Genomic DNA, 20,478 nt, shown 5'->3' with positions numbered 1-20,478 from the left:
GGGAAGTCCTTGTCAGACAAACATGAGGACTTTAGTTCAGATTCCCCAGAACCCATGTAAAATCCAAGTGTGACTGCAGGCATCTGCAACCCCAATACAGTGGGGAGGAGACAGGAGCCCCCAGCTCGCAGTTGGCCTATGGGGTAGTGGGTTAAGTACAATAAGGAGATCCTGTACCAAAAGTAAGATTAAAAGGGATACCCAACATCCATCGATACCCTCCACAGGTTCACATGGGTGCATGCACCCACACCCATCAAAAGCTGCCTACTTAAAGAGCCTCTAGGCTCCAGTGGTGCCCTGTGGGATCCTTACACACTGACTGCTGCCTTTGCCCATCTTCCATGGTACTGCTTCAGCTGAACTGTCTGTCCCCTCCAGTCACTCACTAGCTTTCCTTGCCTGAAGGCCCATGACTACACCCAGCTCTCAACTCATAGCTCAGTGACAATGACAGAGAGCCCTCCTATGCTGATGCTGGACAGGGCAAGCCATTTACATGGTCATGTCTCATTAATTTTCTCTAATCCCAGTAAAAGTCAGTGGCACTAAAAACACTATCGTCTGTTTCCCTCTATCATGTGAGGTAGGAAACCTGGGTTCCAGCCTGAATCCCGCCACTTCCTGGCTGTGTTACCTTAGGTGAGTCACTAAGCCCATCTGGGCTCTTACTTCAACATTTGTAAATTTAGAGAATTGGATTTCTAGATCCATTTAGCTAAGGCCAGAGTCCATCTTTCAGCTATAACTGTAAAGAAGAAATGGCAACCTTAATAAATATGTCACACTTTCCCCAATGCTTATCAGGCCAATGGTGTGACTCCCTAAATATATTAACATCCTTGAGTCTTCCACCCCAGAACATAAACCCCAAAGAAGCTTGGCAACACAGAGAACCCAAAATACCCTGATTCCAGAACCCCCTAGGCCTGGATCTGTGTCTTTTAAAGCAATGAATACTCTTTTGCACAATGAAGACACATCCATGAAGCCAAAGCTAGGGAGATGACTAACCCAATCAGATTACTGGAGGCCACAAACTGTCTCTTCATTGTCTCATTAGATGTAAATATAAAACTCAGAAATACTTAAGTATAGCATTTTTAACCTTTATTTTTATTTTATGTATATGGGTATTTTGCCTCCATGGACGTCTGCATACTACATGCATGCAGTGTCTGTGGAGGCCAGGAGAGGGCATCGGATCCACTGAGTCTGAAGTTACAGAGGGTTGTGAGCCCCCTTGTGGATGCTGGGAATCAAACCTAGGTTCCTATTGTTGAGCCATCTCTTCAACCCAAAGTACAGCATTTTAAAAAGAAATTATGGGGGCATAATCAATACATCAAATGAAACCAGAGTTCTCAGACAGTGAAGAACGTGACTCACAGAGGCAACACATCGAGGGAAGCGTGGCAGGGGACTGGCTATCTTGGTCTCTGTCTCTCCTGAGACTGACTCAGATGTCCAGCCTGCTCCAGGTACACAATCCCAGCCAACCCTGGGGGTGCTCAAGGGTTCTGATGAAACAGACTGTTGGGAAATCCTTGACCCAAACACAACCCCACATCTCCTGGATGCAGACCTCTCATGCTCCACCACACCACAACCACCCACAACTGAGGGTTGAAGAAGGTGACATGAGGTCTGTGGAAAGTTCTGGGGTATTGGCTTCAAGTCTCTCTAACAGGCAAACTGGCCAGGTCTCCATGACATGCAGACCTACAGGCCCATGGAATCCACTGTGGCAAAAATCACAGAACTGGAGTTCCAGGCACAAGAACCCCAGATATTATCATTTCTTTAGAAGAAAAAGAATCTAAATTGACTGCCTAGAAATATAACAAATGTCAAACAAAATCTAGGACATCACAATATTTCCTTGTAAATAAACAAATGTATTTTAATATTAGAAATAACCATGGACTGGGTGTTGGTGGTGCATGCCTTTAATCCCAGCACTCGGGAGGCAGAGGCAGGAGGATCTCTGTTTATTCGAAGCCATACTGATCTACAGAGCAAATTCCAGGACAGGCTCCAAAGCAATACAGAGAAACCCTCTCTCGAAAAACCAAAAAAAAAAAAGAAAAGAAAAAAGAAAAAAAGAAATAACCATGGGAGCTCAGCCATTAAGAGTATGTACTGCCTTTGCAGAGGATCAGGGCACCTTTGGCCTTCTTGGGCTCCTGCACTTGTAGACACATACCCACACAGAGATCCATACACAGATACATAATTAAAAATAAATAAAAAAATAGTGTTGCCAACGTGTCTAAACTTCTATAACATAAAGGCACCTGTGACAACTGCTTAGTGACAGGGTGACAGGCATTAAAAGATCCTTAGTCCTCAGAAAATGCCCAGGGCATCCCACAGTAGAGAGGGATAAAATTGAAGAAAAATAGAAACAGAAAAGAACCAACCAGAATCGTACAGTAGGAGCCCTATACTGAAGGCACATATCCCAGAGGACAGGTAGAGCAGAGTCAACAGTTGCTTCTGAGCCAGGAAGGGAGGAAGGAAGGGGAAGGTGTCATGAGGCACAGCTGGGAGAGACAAAGGCTCAGAACCCTGGGAAGGACACTGTGAGATTCCACATACCTTTGTTAAGGTAGATTCAGAGACTACAAACACACATCTTTTTTCTTTTTTTTAAGAAACTTTATTTTATATGTATGGCTGTTGTGCCTGAATGTTTACCTGTATACCATGTATGTGTCTAATGCCCAAAGCAGCCAAAAGACAGCATCAGATTTCCTGGAACTAAAGTTACCAGACTGCTTCTTAATCACTTATCCAGTAAAATCTGTGTGACCATAAAACAAAACCAAACTACAAAAGCAACTAAACATGGCTAAAGAAGATAGCACAGTGACTAAACTACTCGCTGCATGATCATGAAGACCTGAGTTTGGATTGTCAGCACTTACATAAAAGCCAGATGTGATGGCTGATAAACTGATAATCCTAGCAGTAGAGAAGGAGAGACAGACAGATCTCTGGAGCTCACAAATCTGGCCAAATCAATGAGCTCTAGGCTTAATGAGCAACCCCAACTCAACATAAAAGGTACTGCCTGACATGATGGCACACACCTCTAATCTCAGCACTCAGGAGGCAGACAGATCTCTTGGAGTTTGAGGCCAGCCTGGTCTACATAGTTCCAAACCAGCCAGGCTACGAAGTAAGATGTCTTACTCTGTTACACACACACACACACACACACACACACACAGAGAGAGAGAGAGAGAGAGAGAGAGAGAGAGAGAGAGAGAGAGAGAGAGAGAGAGAGAGAAAGAGAATACAATTGAAAAGACATCCAAAGTCAACCTTTAACCTCCATATACACATGCACTTATAATACACACACAAACACGTACATACATCATACACCCATACAAACATGTAAGAGAAAAAAAACAAACATGTAAGAGATACACTAAACAGAATGTTTAAATTATTGTGCTTAATGATTATACAGTTGAATAATAGTTATGACTTGGAAATATATACTTAAACCTAATGAAAATTTTGTTTGGTGGCATTAAATTTTTTAAAATGTTGCTTAAAAAATCAAGAGCAAAATGGATATGAAACTAAGAATAAGCTTAGTAATTAACATGTATACATTTGTCAAAAATAGTTACCTGATTATCATATTTAAGAGACTGTGTCCCAACCAAGAAGCGAATGGCATCTGTTTCTGCAGTTTGAGGTGTTAGAGCACGTGCCTGAGGAGGAAGGAAACGCATACACATTTATGAAGTTAGGCTTAATAGACACTGAAAAGTCGGCTCATCTCATCTGCTGTGATGAAGGATAAATCAGCAGTGTCTAGAGGCGACTGCACACTCCTAACACAACTGCACTTCAAATCTGTACGTGAAATAACTCTAAGTGGGCACTAATCTAAGCAATAAAGATACAAATTATTCACACAGCAATAGTTAAGTTGTGTAATAAAACCACCATGTCAGCAATAAATAGATTGGTTCAACAAATTACCCTTCATCAAAACAACACAACAGAAATGGCTTCCAGCGATGCAATGCAGGTAGTTGAAGCCAACTTCCCTGCAGAGAACTAGAAAAGCTATGCAAAACACAGTCTGCCTCAAGGCCTGAGTCTGTGAAGAAGCCTGGGATCTGGTTACATGGCACCTGCAGGTTGAAGTCTGAGGAAAACTGTGACAGCGTAGGAGGCTTGGGATGCAAACCTGCACAGGGCAGGGTCCACCACAAAGAAGCTGGCAAAGCTCTCACCACACAGGGACTCAGTAAGGGGGAGCAGAAATATAACCAGAGGTGGCACTGAAGCTGTGCAGACCACTGCTCCTAGGCTGGGGGAAACCTGCCAGCAGTAAGTCTTCCACAGAAAGGGAGCATCCAAAGTGATCATGCAGAAACTGAGTCATTTCACAGTAAGACAAAAAAAAAAAAAAAAAAAAAAAAAAAAAAGGGCAAAAACAAAAGAAAATGGAAAGGGGCAGGAAGTTCAAATAGCCTATCCCCTAGGAAACAGGCCCTAACATTCTAAGATGTATATACCAGGAAGAGTGGTGCTCTGCCATTTGTCACAGACATCTGCCATTTGGGAGACCTGGGCTGGATGGCCCTTCAGAGCTTAAGCAAAACAGTTGAGCAACTGGGGTTGCAGGTCGTCCCCAGAAAGTGGAATGAGCTTGGGGAAAATGCTCCTGCAGACGAAGGCATCTCTAGGGTCAGGGTCCAACCAAGCCACCAGGCTTCCCGAAGATGAAGTCTAGGAAACTGAGGAGAGCATAAACTGTAGTAACAACTACAGTCAGAGCGTTCATTGGTAAAAGGCAAAATGAAAAATTTCATGCTCGGAGAAAACGGATTACCCAACTCTTTCAGTCCAATCATTACCAGGACCCAGGCCAGAGCCCTGTAACTTACTTACACTTTGCATCCTGCTGTAGGCACAACAATGGCCCAGTCAAAATGTCTACATCCCAATCCCTAGATCTATGACTGTGCTCATACACACAGAGAGAAGGGACTGTACAGCTTCCACTAAGTCAAGGACTGGAGAAGGGGAGAATGTCCAGGAACACTCTCGTGGCTGAAGTCACATGGAAACAGCAGGATCAGGGATGGAGTTACAGGGGGAAATGTCAATCAACCCTCTAGTTTCATTTGCTCCTACTCACATGTGGCACTGCATACCCATGACCCCAGGCACAGGGGTCATGAGTTCAAGGCAAGCCTGGGCTATATAATGAGAACCTCCCTCAGAAATCAAGCAGGGAGAAACCAGTCAATTTGGAGGCCACACAGCTAAGCCATACATTATTAGTTTGCCATTGATAGTACCTCTGATGTATGGGGCTACAAGTTCCCTGGGCCACTTTTACCAAGAAGTTATTCTTCACTTACTGTGTGGCATTCCATGGGTGACTAGAGAAGGACAAAGGTTTGGTGTTGGTCTCCTTGGAGGTCTTACCTTTAATTTAGATCCAACTGTGCTCTGCATAGGCACATTGGTCACTGATAAATATTTTGTCCAGAACTGTAATATAAGGCATACTTGACCCAGACTTAAGTCTCTCTCTTCCCACTTCAAAGCTAAAGATGTTTAACTAGCCATAACTGGAAATTCCAGTCCATGAAGAAGGAAGAAAGGGGACACTCATTCCTGGAAGATCTCATCATTCTCAAAAGAGACATGAATATTCCTCCAATTCTTAGCCTCTCCCCTCATCATTCCCACCCATGATTCTTCTGGAAGAGAGATGTTGATTTGTGAGCAAAGTTCCATACTTTCCTCCTGTGTTCTTTGTCCTCAACACTCCTCCCTCAAACGTTGGGTTTTCAGTAAGATGAGCCTCCAGGAAAGGTGAGAGTAGCTTAAGAAAGACTTGGGCAGGGCTGGAGAGATGGCTCAGAGGTTAAGAGCACTGACTGCTCTTCCAGAGGTCCTCAGTTCAATTCCCAGCAACCACATGGTGGCTTACAACCATCTGTGCCCTCTTCTGGCATGCAGGGATACATGCAGGCAGAATACTGCATACATAATAAATAAATATTTTTTAAAAATTCTTAAAAAAAGAAAGGAAGAAAGAAAGGAAAGAAAGAAAGAAAGAAAGAAAGAAAGAAAGAAAGAAAGAAAGAAAGAAAGACAGACAGACAGACAGACAGACAGACAGACAGACTTGGGCAACTGTAAGAACTCACTTGGGCAGCTGTGCTGGCTCTAAAGATGGAGGAAGGAGTCACGTGTCCAGGAATGTAGGCAGCTTTGGATGCTGGGAAAGGCAGGGTTACAAATGCTCACATGAAGCCACCCCCAAGTAACAAAGACCTCCAGTGAATTAATTTTAGTAGTGAGGCTGTCATGGGGCTCCTCTCTTAGGGAACAATGGAAGCCTCTAAATTTCTGTCCACACTGTACACAGCCACTCCCCCACTACAGTCTCCTTCCTGACCATCGCAGCTGAGCTCAGTGTTTTTACTGCTTACTTATTTATGTGCTTATTTCTTCTTTCTTTTCTTTGAAAATCAGTAAGAGAGAGCGTTAACAGCTGCCTTGACCATCTAGTCTATACCACAATTAGTGCAATTTTAGATTTCAGAAGAACCATTAACACTACCTCTGTTTCCCCACCCTTCCCAGGGGCAGCAGCACGAAATTTAACTGATGGTGTATTTCAATAAAATGGAGGAACTACCTGTCCAGGGAAGCATACACACTATGTGGAACACCCTCTCACCATGCAAAGCAGGCTAAGGACACATGGTCAGTCCTCCCTCCCCCTGCACACTTGGATGGACAGTTTGAACATCCTTACCAGTTTGTGAAAATTTGTGGATGTAGGCATCTGCACAGACATGCACCAAAAGCTGGGGACTATCAGTAACACCTCAGAACCTCTGAACTCTATGTGCCGTAAAGAACCCACTTAGACCACAGTGACTTTCAGAGGGAAGAAGGCAGCCACCAAGGGCCAGAGCGACCCTGGTGGGCAGAAAACAGACAGAGGGCTCCCCTTTAGATTAGTATACAAAGACCTTCAAATGCAGCTTAGGGTCACACAGATGATACAAGGCCCAGAGTTCCCAAAAAACAGGACCAGGGAGAGGACCCAACTGAGAAGAAATAACTATTCCACATTGAAAGTCTTTTCTAAGGATTGGGGAGATGGCTCAGTGGTTAAGAGCGCTGACTGCTCTTGAAGAGGGTCTGAGTTCAATTCCCTGCACCTATACAGTAGCTCACAAATACCTATGACTCCAATTCTTCTTCTAACTTCCATGGGCACATGGTACACAAATGGCAACCCATTTATATGTGATCTTTTTTTAAAAGGTCCTTTTTGTATTTCAGGTTGATGGCAAAAGGCTGGCACACACTTATCTCCTGTTCTGCAGATGTCATGGAAATGTCCAAGAGGTTCAAGGCCTAGACTCATCAAGAGAGAGAAGACAAACAGCTAAAAATATTGAAATACAAACTGTATGGGATTAAATATCAAAGACACTGGCAAAGACCACGGTAAAAGGAAAACATTTCACAAAATCATCCTGTGGCTCAAGATTAGGCAGAAAACAAGATTAAATGTCTTCATTTCACAAAAGGAGGAAATCAAAATTAAGTGCCCTGCATTAGCAGCCATCTAAAAAATAAGAGCAGTTCCAGAATGCGTCTGTTCCTGGGTGAAGATGACGGGCAGGGACACACCTCATGTCAGGCATGATGTTACCTACCTCATGCATGCTACTTACAGTGCCCTGGGAAGGTATGGGAGAAGTGACAGAGAATAGAGCTCAGAAAGCAAGCTGCCAGAATTCAGCATGGCATTACTGACCTAGAGGTATTTTTTTTCAATCTCATACAATACATGGTTGTGGTTTTTTGTTTTGTTCTGTTTCAAGAAAAACAGATAAATCATTCTCACAAACAAATCTAAAATGTGTCTGTAAGAGTCTCACAGAAGTTTCAACTGAGACCTTCCCATTTTTAGGAGAGGCTATTTGTTAAGCAGAATTACTAAGGTTGATTTATTCTAGCCATTCTGGTATTGGATCACTTGTTCTATGTCAGTTTCTACCAATAAGCTACAAATAAAGTGCAAGACCCAGACTTTTCATTAGCAGAGAGAAAACAGAGACTTTACAAGACCACAAGACAAACTGGTAGAGTATTAAGTGTCAAAAACACTGACACAGACCACTGTAGTAAAATCACCCTCTGGTGAAACATTAAGCAGAAAAGAAGATTAAATGCCATCACTTGCTTCTCTTTTTGCTCTCTTCTATTCCTCACTTCTCTCTCTTCCTCTCTACCCCTCCTCTACCTGGAATAAACTATGGTTAAAAAAAAAAGAGAGAGAGAGAGAAAGAAAGAAAGAAAGAAAGAAAGAAAGAAAGAAAGAAAGAAAAGAAAGAGAAAAAATGTCATCATTTGCGGAAGAAGTTAACCAAAACTAAGTGACCTGCACTAGCAGTTTGGTCTGATCAGGAAGATAATCTAACAGGTTCCACTGAGTCAAGGACTGGATTAGTGGAGAATGCCTGGCTGTCTCTAGAGCTTTTACAGTGAAGCAGGTGACATATGTGGCTACAGTTAGAATGTCAGACACCTTTCATAAGTCCATGTGTCCCCTTGTTCTCATGCAGAAAAGCTCTAGCATATTTTTAATGAGATTTCTAGTTGATGGTCTCCATGAAATAAGCCAAACAAATAACAGGACCTGAAAAAGGCTGAAGGGTCCAGACAATGGCAGAAAATAGTCACTAGGAACTCAGGAGTTCACAGCACTCCGTTGGGAAACTTATTCTCTCACCTGGCTGCTTCCTAAAGTGTGAAATGCATGGCTAACTACACAGTAGACAGCCAAAAGCATCTAAAAGCAGTGCCCTTGAAAGAGTAATACTAGCTTAGCAAAGAGAGCAGTGACAAAATGCTCGGGCTCTAACCAGAGAACAGGGCCAGGCCAGCCTTCTCCTACAATTAGCAGACTCCCCTCACAAACAGCCTCCTCACCAAGACACCAGGAGAGCAAGCTAGCCAAAGTGAGTGGACAACTGAAGGAGCAGAAGAGAGAAACAAGAAAAAATAAAAATACATATATTAAATAGCTACCTGATGAATATTTTTAAACAAGCCATGGCTCAGTGGTAGAGCACTGGACTACCATGCAGGAGTTCTCAAGTTCCATCCCAGCACCACAAAAACCAACTGACCAACTGAACCCTGAAACCCTGTGTACAGAAACACCTCTGCCCTGGGCAAGGTTGAATGGAACACACAAGAGCTGTAACTTGTCTGTTTCCAACTGTGATCCAATGACACAAAAGGCCTGGTACACAGTAGGCCACAATGTAGTTATTTGATGTCCTGGTCCATTTTTTGTCAATTTGTCACAAGCTGGAGTTATCTGGGAAGAGGAACTTCAAATTACAAAATGCCTCCATCAGATTGGCTTGCAGGCAATTTTGTGGGACATTTTTTTTTATTAGTTCAAATTAGGAACAAGCTTGCTTCAGATGTCAATCCCTTCTCCCTCTCCCTCCCCTCCCCCCAACATCCCACCTGCCCCTAGCCATCCCCCCTCCACTCCCCAGGCAGGGTAAGGCCCTCAAAAGGGGCTCCCCAAAGTCTACCACATCATCCTGGGCCAGGCCTAGGCCCTTCTTGTGGGACATTTTCTACATTAACTGTTGATATGGGCAGTGTCACCCCTAGGTAGCTGGTCCTGGGAGATACAGGAGAGGTAACTGACCATGAACCTGAGAGCAAGGCAGAAAGCAGCATTCCTCCATGGTCTCTGCTTCAGTTCCTACCTCCACATCCCTGTCTTAAGTTCCTGCCCTCGACTTCCCTTCATAATAGACCTGTGAGGTGAAATAAACCCTTCCTTCCCCAAGTTGCTTTTGGTCATGGTGTTTATCACAGCAATAGAAAAAGCAAGCTAAGCTGGGCAGCGGTGGTGCACGCCTTTATTCCCAGCACTCAGGAGGCAGTGGCAAGTGGATCTCTGAGCTCAAGGCCAGGGTTACATAGAGAAACTGTTTGGAGGGGAGGGAGAGCTAAGACATTTGTCAACTGAATGATGAAAGATTGCACCAAGAAAATAGGTTACCAAGATTTATCTCAAGGAAGAAAGGAAGGAAGGAAGGAAGGAAGGAAGGAAGGAAGGAAGGAAGGAAGGAAGGAAGAAAGAAAGGTCTGGAGAGATGGCTCAGGGATTACTAATACTAGCTGCTCTTGCGGAGAACCCAGGTTCAATTCCTAGCATCCACATGGAGGCTCACAACTATCTGTAATTCCAGTTCCAAGGTATCTGCACCCTCTTCTGGCCTCCATGAGCACTGGTACACATATAATGCCTAGGCATATATGCAGGCAAGACACTGATACACAATGAGTTCCAGGACAGCCAGGGCCACATTTCAAAAAGGAGAGGGAGGGGGAGGGAGGGAGGGAGGGAGGGAGAGGGGAGGGAGAGAGGGGAGAGAGAGAGAGAAATAAGAAGCCTGAACAGCTATTACAAGGAACTACACCATCAACTACACCATGATGGAGTGAGAGGATAGGGGTGGGCGGGTAACACCATGCTGCCCTTACTGTCCCACAGCCCGAAGCATGGGAACTCCCAGGTCCTATGAAGCCACCCTACCAGCTAAACAAAGCTCAGCCACCAAACCCACAAGCTGACAACAAGAAACTTTTGGAGAACTTTCACTAAGTAAGCAGGATCTAGCATGGGAACCCCTTCCCTGCTCATGAAGAGAATCTAGTACCTTTATCAATTGGCCCTTGACCATCCGTAACTCCAACTCTAAGGAATCTAATGCCCTCTTTCTGATGTCCCTAGCCACCATGGACACATGCGGGGCACATACATGCATGCAGGGAAAATACTCATATGCCCAAAGTAAAAATAAACAAATCTTAAAAACAAAAACAAAAACAAAAAACCTCTAAAGACACACATCTATGGACGCTCCCAAGTACAAGGCTTCCTCAGGAAGCAGCAGGCTGACTCTAGCACAGGCCCAGTAGCCTTCCCTGACTCCTGCCAACAGTGCTAACCACTCATCTCCTCCCTAGCACGAGATTGCTGCGCCCTGGCCTTGTGATTTGATGTGTATCGCTGTGTGCAGATTTTAAGCCAACCTCCCTGTCCTCTTCCACTATACCTTTGATCGTACATCAGGTATCCCTCAGCTTAGAGGCTGTTAGTAGTACACGGAACGACCTGAACACAGTTCGTCGAACATGTGTATGCTCTGTCTCAATTACATGAGGCTTGCCTGAGAACTTGGAGCCCAGAGGCTGGGGCTATGCATCTCATTTATAAACCATCCCAATCTATAGACAAGATTCCCCTGAGACAAACTGGGAGACGAAAACCCCATTCCACTACTCACTCGATCAGTAAGTAACCTAAACTGCACACATCACGAATAAGATTAAAGTGGGAGGCGGAGCAAACAAGTAGAATTCAACAGCTATTGAGGAGGTAAAAGTTCACAAGAAAAAAAAAGAAGGAGAGGTATATTCCCAACCCGAGTGCGCAAAATGCTTTATAACACCCACGCAGAACTTTTTCCCCCTGGAGCCCCTCTCTGTCGGACTCGTATTGTGCAGTATCCAGCACACACATCTGTGCTCAATAATTGCTCCTCAAGGTGACAGTAGTGAGGGTGTGATTAAGACACCTGCGGGGCCGAGCGCTCACCCTCTGCTGTCCACACCGTCCATGCCTCACTCGGCTATACTCCGAGCGGGTCACTTCTCCCCAAACCACGCCCGCGATGCCCAGAATCCTCGAAATCAGGATGAGCACGCTCGCCCTCGGGTCAGGCCCCGGTCAGGTACTGACCGCCGGCATCCTCCATGCCCACCTGGAACTCCAGGCCATAGATCACCGGCGCGTCGTCCTCCATGACGCTCTGCTCGCCCCGCCGCTCACGCCTCAATGCCCGAGTCCAGCCTCACCAGCAATCGGCCAAAACCCATTCATTCCCTGCCCGGGGGGAAAAAAAAAATGGACCACACGCTCAGGGCCGGCTTATTGACGGCCAACTTCCTGTTTTCTTCGTGACGTCATCAGTACGCTCCTCCCTGATAACCAATAGCAGCCGTGCTTTTCTTCTACACATGCTCATTTGGATTCTCATGTGGGCTGGGAGCCGCGGGGGCTGCTGGGTTGGAGGGCGGGGCCAGGAGCAAATGCCGCGGGAATGGGCGGCCACCAGGGCGGCGCTCTAGCTCCAGGAGCTGCTCTCTGTTCTTCCATCCCCTGCACGATAAAGAGAGCAGCTAAATTGGCACCAGGGCACTGCCAGGACCTCAGGAGCAGACCCTTTTTCTTTATTTTATGTTATTTTTTTGCATTCTAATCCCAGTTCCCCCTTCGTCCTCTCTTGCCGCTCCCCCTACCTTCCCCTCATCTCAGCTCCCCCGCATCTGCAGGAGCCGGCTCTTAAATGTTCATTTAAACACGAGATGCTGCAAGTTTGAGTCAAGCCCGCAGTGGTGTAGGTGAGCAGTGAGGTGCAACGATGGACATTTCCCGTGGTCTATACTGTCCAGAGCCCCCAGAGATGGAGGGCTCTTATGTCCTGGCATGGAAAGTGCTGGAAGATAAGAATGCATCACGGGGGACTCACTGGCCTGGTTCTGTGGAGTTCTGGATCTACACACATTTCCTCTGTGTTTGTGACTTTTCCCACTACCTCGGACCGGCCTTCGTGACAGCAGTTTATGAAACACTACCATTAGCTCCCTTAGTAGCCATCCATTGCCCACTTCTGTGCCTAACACTGTGACTTTCTGGTGAGATCTCTGGCCACTAGCTTCCACCAATCCAAACGCTAACAGTGTCATCAGACAGTACCTGAGGCCTGTAGCAGAGGGATCCCTGCTTTGCTGTAACCAACCTACCCAATGCTTCCTAAGTGTGCTCGAGAAGTGTATAGATTTACTTCTTGTTCTTACTGTAAAGTAAGAACTGTAATGTAAGAACTTACTGTAAAGTTGTTACCATGTCGGGCAGCAGAATTTAACTAAGGTGACCTGAATCTGTGTTCCCAAGCTATAGCCACTCATCGTTGGCTGCAGAATAAACCCGTAGCCCCTTGGAGATGACAGATGTGCTTTTACACTGTCACAGCCTTTTCTGAGTTGTCACTAGGAAGCAACAAACAAGGGTCCTTGACTTGAGACCCATACTGAACGGTCCCGCCCACCGGTCCTAAACCGGAAATGTTCCTGGTTTCCGGCTTCTAGTGGGAGCTCCCGAACTGAGCATATGCGGAAGTCGGGCTTTACTAGCCGGCACGCGCAGGCGCATAAGCGCTTGGGAACTCTGATCTGGAGTCGGCTTCCTGTCTTCAGTCAACTCTTCGGACCCTCTTCACCCGTGGGGGGCCCGCCCCCGGGGGCGGGTAGCAGGTGAGGAGTGGGCTGCAGTCAGGAGGGACCGCCGGGGACCCTCGACCTTCCCACGAAGGGCGGTGTCCGCGCGTAGTCACCGCCCTCTTTCACGCCGGGCTGGGACCCGCCAGTCTGCGGCAGCCCCCGCAGCGATTGGCTTTTGATTTAGCCAAGTCTGTGGTTTGTGGCTTTGGACAAGGTACACGCCCCGCCCTCCGCACCCCCCCCCACCCCAGCCTCAGTTTCTCCCTTACAAAGTGAGGGTCAGGCTCATGTGCATGCATAGTAGGTGTCCGTGTTACATCACCAGTGTTCATGATATGCTTTTGTTTCACCCCAACTTTTGTCCTGCCTTCCTCGGTGTTTCATGCCCCCACAATTAAACACTGCAGTAAGCCAAACGCGGGGTGCCTTAAGAGACAGCCTTAACCTGAGCACTGAAGAGTGAGTAGTGTTGGCCGAGCAAAGTGATTCATGCCTGTAAGCCCAGTGTTTGGCAAATTGAGACAGGAAGACTTCAAGTTTGAGATCAGCCTGAGCTAAATAGGGGGCCCCCATCTCAAAAGGAGAAGGAAGGAAGGAAGGAAGGAAGGAAGGAAGGAAGGAAGGAAAAATAATGGTGGCAAGAGAGAACTGGTTCCAGATATGCTTGTGTTCTGACCATACATACACAAATGAATAAATATAGTAAGATGGGAATGTTGGTGCTGTAGGAAGATCAGGAGTTCTATTACATAACAAATTTAAGGCCAACTAAGGTTATCCTGGTCTACAGATGGAGTTCCAGGACAGCCAAAGCAGTTGCACAGAAACCCTGTGGGGGAGTTGGGGGGGGACCTAGGAGAAGAAACATGATTACCATATGATCTAGCACTTCCATCTCTGGGCATTGGAATAGGACGTACCAAAGAACTGAAATTAGAATTTCAAAGATACATTCACATATCCTGTTGACAGCAGTGTGAATGGTCATTAGAGGCTAGATGAAACCCAAGTATCTGGTGATGGATAAATGGATAAACAAACCACACCATGCCTGAAGTACAGTGTTGTTCACCTGTCAAAGGGAATGAAAGCCCATCCATGCTGCAGCATGGATGTTCTGTAAAGTGTGGATAATGAGCTATGATAGCCATACTTCCAGCAATGATAGTTCACTCACTGAGTGAGCATTTAGCAAGCAAAGAAAGCAAACAGCACACAGCAGACAGAAGCAGGAAGTAGACAGTGAAGCCTCATCCTGTCAGAGCTCACAACATCCATCAGAGAAGACCAAAGAGGTCTGACTGAGAGTGAGCAAAGGACATCAGTGAATTGGTGCTCACAACATCCTACAGAGTTCTCTAGGGAGGCAGCAGTCCTGCTGGAGTTCTGGACTGAGGGTCCTGGACACAGCAGAGAAGTCTCTCCATGGGTGAGTGTCTGTTGCCAATGGTTACCTTCCAGCTGTTCTCAAGAGCGTGATTTTACTGTCAAGATGTGTTGCTGTTCTCAGCCTGTACCTAGACAAGGGCCCTTGGAGGACACTATAAGATAGGCGTGGTTGGGCCTGAGATAGGGGGACAAAGAGGGAGGGCAGCTTCACAGTAAGTACAGACAGCCCTTGTTCACTGGTAAGACTATACATCACAATGGATGAGTGCTTTATGATTCTGCTCAAGTGGGATCCCTAGAAACTTTAAAAAGATGGGAGGTATGGTTGTCTGTGTGTGGGTGGAGGGTGGTGGATTTAATGGCTATAGAATGCTCGAGTTGCAAGTTGATCAAATTGGAGAACAGTGAAAATGCACTAAACATTACTGAACTGCACACTTAAAAGTGGCTAGCAGTAAATTGTGTGTGTGTGTGTGTGTGTGTGTGTGTGTTTTATCACAATTAAAAATCAGTAAATAAATGAGAAAAAGAAATTTCTAATTTTGTACCATTTGGATGTGGAACCGTTAAAACCTGTGACACACTGAGAAACAAGAAAATGGAGCACAGCCTATCATCTCAGAACCTCAGAGTTTGTAAGCCCAAGCACACACAGGTTATGTGAGATCCTTTCTTGAGGGGGCAGGGATCAGGTTACTTATCAATACTTGAAGTAGACAGTGATGTGATTTATGACTGTCTCTGTTTTCAGGCAACATGGAAAAAGCTAAAGATGGCGAAGAGAGCCCAAGTGAGGCATCTCCTCCAGCCCAGGTGGGGCTTGAAAATATCCCTGCGACGGTGTCTGGGGAGGAGGGCCAGCTGCTGTATCACGAGGAGACTATCGATCTTGGTGGAGACGAGTTTGGGTCTGAAGAGAATGAGGAACCCTCATCCGAAGACTCTCGAAACTTTGTAGATAAGCTCAACGAGCACATGATGGAGAGTGTGCTCATCTCTGACTCTCCCAACAACAGTGAGGGTGATGTGGGGGACCTTGGCTGCCTGCAGGATGTTGTGGAGCCACCAGGAGGTGTTGCTGATGGCAGGATGCCCAGTGCCACGAACAAGGAAGCAGGGGACACCTTGAGTAATGGCAGCGAAACCGATGGAGACGACACGCCCAGAGACGTTTCAGACATGACACCTGATAGCAGAGCATCTCTCAAAGAAGACTCAACGCAGGAAGATGTGACTGGCATGCCTGCACTGGAGAACTCTGGCACAGAGGACGCAGGGCCTGGTAATGGCCAAGCTCACCCAGAAGAACGGACCTCAGAAGTGTCGTCCAGTCAGTCCTCCTCAAAAGATGAGCCTGTACCTGTCTGCACCATCTTCAGCCAGGCCACCTCTGCTCCCTCCCAGCCACACTTGTTTCTGCAGGACGGCTTTGAGTCGCAGATGGTAAAGTCTCCGAGTTTCAGTAGCACCAGTGAGACGTCAGCCAAGACCCCTCCTCCGATGGTCCAGCCCAGTCCCAGCCTAAGTACATTTTTTGGAGACACAATGAGCTCCAATTCCTTGGCCTCTGACTTTTTTGATTCCTTCACAACCTCTACCTTCATCTCAGTCAGTAATCCCAATGCAGGTTCCCCAGTTCCAGAAAAGCTCTCTTCACTCACTGCCCCTGTGGGAGAAAAGTCGCCAGATACCACCAGCCCATCTTACTCTACAAGGATGGAACGATCAGAATCAGGTGTTTCCCCAGCACCTCTGGACGTCCCTGAGTCTCCAAAGCCATTCTCACAGATCCAGGCTGTGTTTGCCGGGAGTGACGACCCCTTCGCCACAGCCCTGAGCATGAGCGAGATGGACCGGAGGAATGATGCATGGCTTCCCAGCCAAGAGACCAGAGAGGTCCTGATGAAGGTAGCGACCCAGCAATATGGCACTGTGTTCATAGACAAGGAGAACCTCACCATGCCTGGCCTCAAGTTTGACAACATCCAGGTAGGATATGGAATGTTTCTATGTCCACATCTCACTCCGTGTCATCTCTTTCCAGAAATGTGTGTAGCAGGTATTTGGCAGTAGCTATAACTCTAGCCTCCTAGGCAGAATGTCAATAAATTTTGGAAGAAAGTAAATAAAGGAAGAGTGTATTCTAGGGCCGGAGAGATGGCTCACTGGTAGTGTTTGCAATTCCAGAGGACTAGCATTCAGTTCCCAGCTTTCATATCAGGCAGCTCATGGCTGCCTATAACTCTGGTTTCTGCAGGCCTGGCACTCATGTTCACATACCCCCACCCCCACCCCCAGACAGACAGACAGACACACACACACACACACACACACACACACACACACACACACACTCACATAGGTAAAAGTAAATCTTTACAAAAGAGTGCATTTTGAAGGTTTTACCTGATAGTGGGAGATTAGGTCAGACCCAGAGTGGGCTAGTGGATGACTGAAGGAGATGAAGACCTCAAAATGTCCATGGCTCTGGGTCTGTAACTTTCCAGGCTTCTGCCTCCCCAGGCAGCTCATATGAACCTTTTCCTCCACCTGGTTTTATGTGACTTCCCTTTTAAAGGAAGTAAAATGCTTGAAGTAATGCCTCATGTCCTCCACCCTGTCTCCAGGTGGGCATAACCAGAAGAATCAAGTTGGGAGATAAAAATTGCCCCAGTGCAGAAATAGACTTAAAGTATGTCTGTCCTCCAACTCCAGCAAGCCCAGAGCCCTAGGCTTGGGACAAGGCTGGGACAGAGCCCTGTTTACCTTGACTATGAACTTATCATTAAGAAGGGACCACCAGGGGCCGGAGAGATGGCTCAGCAGTTAAGAGCACTGACTGTTCTTTCAGAGGACCCAGGTTCAATTCCCAGCACCTACATGGCAGTTTACAACTGTCAAGTTCCAGCGGATCTAACACCTTCATACCAATGTACATAAGATACATTTAAATAATTTATTAAAAAAAGGAGAAGAAGGAGCCACCAGCATTGATGTCAATGCAGGTAACTCCACACATACACACCCACACACCCCCAAGACATCCCAGTAAGCTTGAGGAACTGGTGGGATGCGGGCACAGCCCTGTTCAGTCTTCCACATAGTGCTGCTCTAAGTGACCACAGGTCCCTGTCTTCAGTGTGTCACCTCATGGGGGCCCTCTCCTGAACCCATCCATCAATAAAAGCCCCTGTCCTGGCCAAGTTGTGGTCTCTGCTAAAAACCCAATCTAATGGTGATTTGCTACCTCTTGAAATAAAGGATAGCTGTAAGATGAGGAATCTTCTAGAAGTCATAGCTTTGCTTCTGGCTGGTTGCAGCTTTCCATGAGCGTTTCACCGTCTCCACATCTTTCCCTCACTGTTTTAGGGAGATGCAGTTAAGGACTTGATGCTTCGCTTCCTGGGTGAGAAGGCTGCAGCAAGAAGAGAAGTCTTAACCGCCAGCTCGGTTGAACAGTCTTTCGTGGGGCTGAAGCAACTCATTGTAAGTAACACACTGACTTCAGCACGTCCTTCCTGATAAGGCCTGGCTTCCCTCACAGTCTCTTCCTCCCCCACAAGTGAATTGCCCTGAATACAGCACCAGAAGCTGTTGCACAGAAAGTGTTGCCTGGTGCGTGTCAGTCCTGGACAGCAAAGAACACTCCCTTAACATGCTGCTCGTTTGGAGTTCACTTGGTTCCTTTAAGTTATCAAAGGGCTGCAGACAACAGAGATGCCCATTAGCTAGAACAAATGCAGATAGTTTGTTTTGTTTCGCTTGTCTGTTCTTTTCTGTTTTCTGAGACACACTGTCGCCCAGACTGGCCCTAATTTCACAGGCTTGAATGAACCTCCACACACTCTATGACAACAGGCCCATGTCACCTTGTCTTTATGGTCTTTATCAAATGTGCTCCATTGGTCCAGGTTTACTGTTTAACGGGCGAATTCCTAAACACTGTCAAACATCACCATGTTCTATGAACAGGTCTCTCTAATCTGCTAGTCCTACACTGTACGCCCTACACAGGCTGAGTTCTCTGCAGTGAATTCCTGGCTTGAGGGATAGCTTCACAGTGTTATTTGTTATTCTTCACTATGAGGGGAAGGTCCTGGAAGTTGATCACACATATCTCCTATAGGAATCCTCAGGCAACCTTCTGGTAATGAAGTACTCAAATGGTAGCCTCATCTCAGACTAAGACAGCACCCCCTTCCCCTGCCTCATTCATGAACTCTGGTGTTGCTACTACACGGTGTCCATGTCCAAGTGGTCAGTGGGCATGCCGTATGGAAGGGATCTGGAAAATGATGTTTGACTTGAGAAATGAGAGGTCAAGCCCATGCTCTGCCTGATCTTTCACTCTCCTAACTATGATGAACAGTCTAAAGGATTCATTCACTTTTAAACTTTGAGTGAGAGGCGGTTTCCTGCTTTATTCCACTAATTTTTCAGGCAAAATATTTTAGTTACTCTTCTATTGCTGTGACCAGGTGAGACACTCAGCCTTGTGTAACTGAGCAATTACTGGCTTCTTGGACTTTCTGTTAACAGGTACAATAGATGCCCAAGAAGTAAAAACTATCTAGACTATCCTGCCTGAAGTAATCCTTATTCTTATTGTTCTCCCATCCCTACGAATACTCTAGATAATAGAGGAAATTAATAATCCAGCACTAACAGTTAAAACAATAGGACACCAATGATACTGAAGCTATGAATATACAGATTATGAAGACATGTGTTTTGACTCTTACATCATTCCAACAAATGACCTAAAACCAGGAGAACTTCGACTTCTAGAAGTCGGCTAGCCACTGTTGGATTAGTTGGATTGCAGCCTGTAAGTCAGTCCAATAAATTCCCTTTATACATATATTCATTCCATAAGTTCTGTGACTCCAGAGAACCCTGACTGATACAATAATAATTAAAAAAAAGAAAAAAATCCTTCATGTGACTTGGGCATCTGAATTCAAGAGAACCTGTCCATGAAGGAAAAAAGGCACACTGCTGTGTTAGCAGCTGCTATTAAAGATAAGACATCCACCACTCCCTGGCTGTGACTCAGGACACCTCTCAAACATCTGTAGCCTCTAACAAGTGAGGGCACAGGGATTCCCCTTGCTCTGGGACAGAGCATTTCCACCATGTCCAGTCTTTGTGTAGACTCAAAGATGCAAAAGTCTCACTTCTGTCCCTTTCTGGGGCTAGAGAGGGAAAGTGTATGAGCTTTTCTTTTTTAAAAAAATTTGGAAAACTGTGGTAGGTGTTGTGATACCAGCACTGGGGAGGGAGATGCAAGAGGACCATAGTTCAAGGTCATCCTGAGCTACACAGTGGGGTCAATGCTAGCCCAGGTCACATGAGACACTGTCTCATAAAGTGTAGTTTTGAGATTTGGGCGTAGTTTTGTTTTTTCAAACTGACTACTTCCTAATCCCCAAAACAAGGGAGGGGCCTCCACCACAAAGGACAGAGTCACCCCAGCCTCCATGCCTTTCCCACTGCCATAGACTGTAATTTGAAAGTATGAGCTCAAGTAAACCTTTTCCCCAAAAAAGGGGGTAAGGGTGGGGGCGGACATCCAAATGCCCTAGGTGTCCCCATGGTGCCCAGGTCTTCCTCTTCTGCAGAGCACCTGAAGACCATGCTTTCTGATGGATGTTGATTGTTGATTACTTCCTGTCACTTGACATAGTATTAACATAG

The 20,478-nt window shown here is 46.1% G+C and overlaps 2 protein-coding genes across 4 annotated transcripts in view; one reads left to right on the top strand and one right to left on the bottom strand.

The window, feature by feature from the left end:
• Eipr1 (EARP complex and GARP complex interacting protein 1) overlaps positions 1 to 12,080 on the bottom strand; it is a 111,274-nt gene extending 99,194 nt beyond the window's left edge. The window contains exons 1-2 of the mRNA XM_027424718.2: positions 11,874 to 12,080; positions 3,648 to 3,731 (exon numbers count right to left, since the gene is read on the bottom strand). Of these exons, the coding sequence (XP_027280519.1) occupies positions 3,648 to 3,731; positions 11,874 to 11,915 (126 nt within the window). The 5' untranslated portion in view covers positions 11,916 to 12,080. The remainder of the gene's footprint in view (positions 1 to 3,647; positions 3,732 to 11,873) is intronic.
• A 1,193-nt stretch (positions 12,081 to 13,273) lies between these two features.
• Positions 13,274 to 20,478, top strand: part of Trappc12 (trafficking protein particle complex 12) — a 42,580-nt gene continuing 35,375 nt past the window's right edge. For 2 of the 3 annotated variants that reach the window (XM_035447564.1, XM_027424715.2), the window contains exons 1-3: positions 13,274 to 13,425; positions 15,533 to 16,770; positions 18,151 to 18,267. In XM_035447564.1, coding sequence (XP_035303455.1) covers positions 15,538 to 16,770; positions 18,151 to 18,267 — 1,350 coding nt within the window. In that variant the 5' untranslated portion in view covers positions 13,274 to 13,425; positions 15,533 to 15,537. Of the gene's footprint in view, positions 13,426 to 13,464; positions 13,607 to 15,532; positions 16,771 to 18,150; positions 18,268 to 20,478 lie in introns of those variants that run through there. The other variant, XM_027424716.2, reaches the window with a different exon arrangement.

Source organism: Cricetulus griseus, chromosome 7, assembly GCF_003668045.3.
Source record: "Cricetulus griseus strain 17A/GY chromosome 7, alternate assembly CriGri-PICRH-1.0, whole genome shotgun sequence".
In the NCBI taxonomy this organism is placed as follows: domain Eukaryota; kingdom Metazoa; phylum Chordata; class Mammalia; order Rodentia; family Cricetidae; genus Cricetulus; species Cricetulus griseus.
Note: the sequence above shows the minus strand (reverse complement) of the source record. Positions and strands in the feature narration are given on the sequence as shown.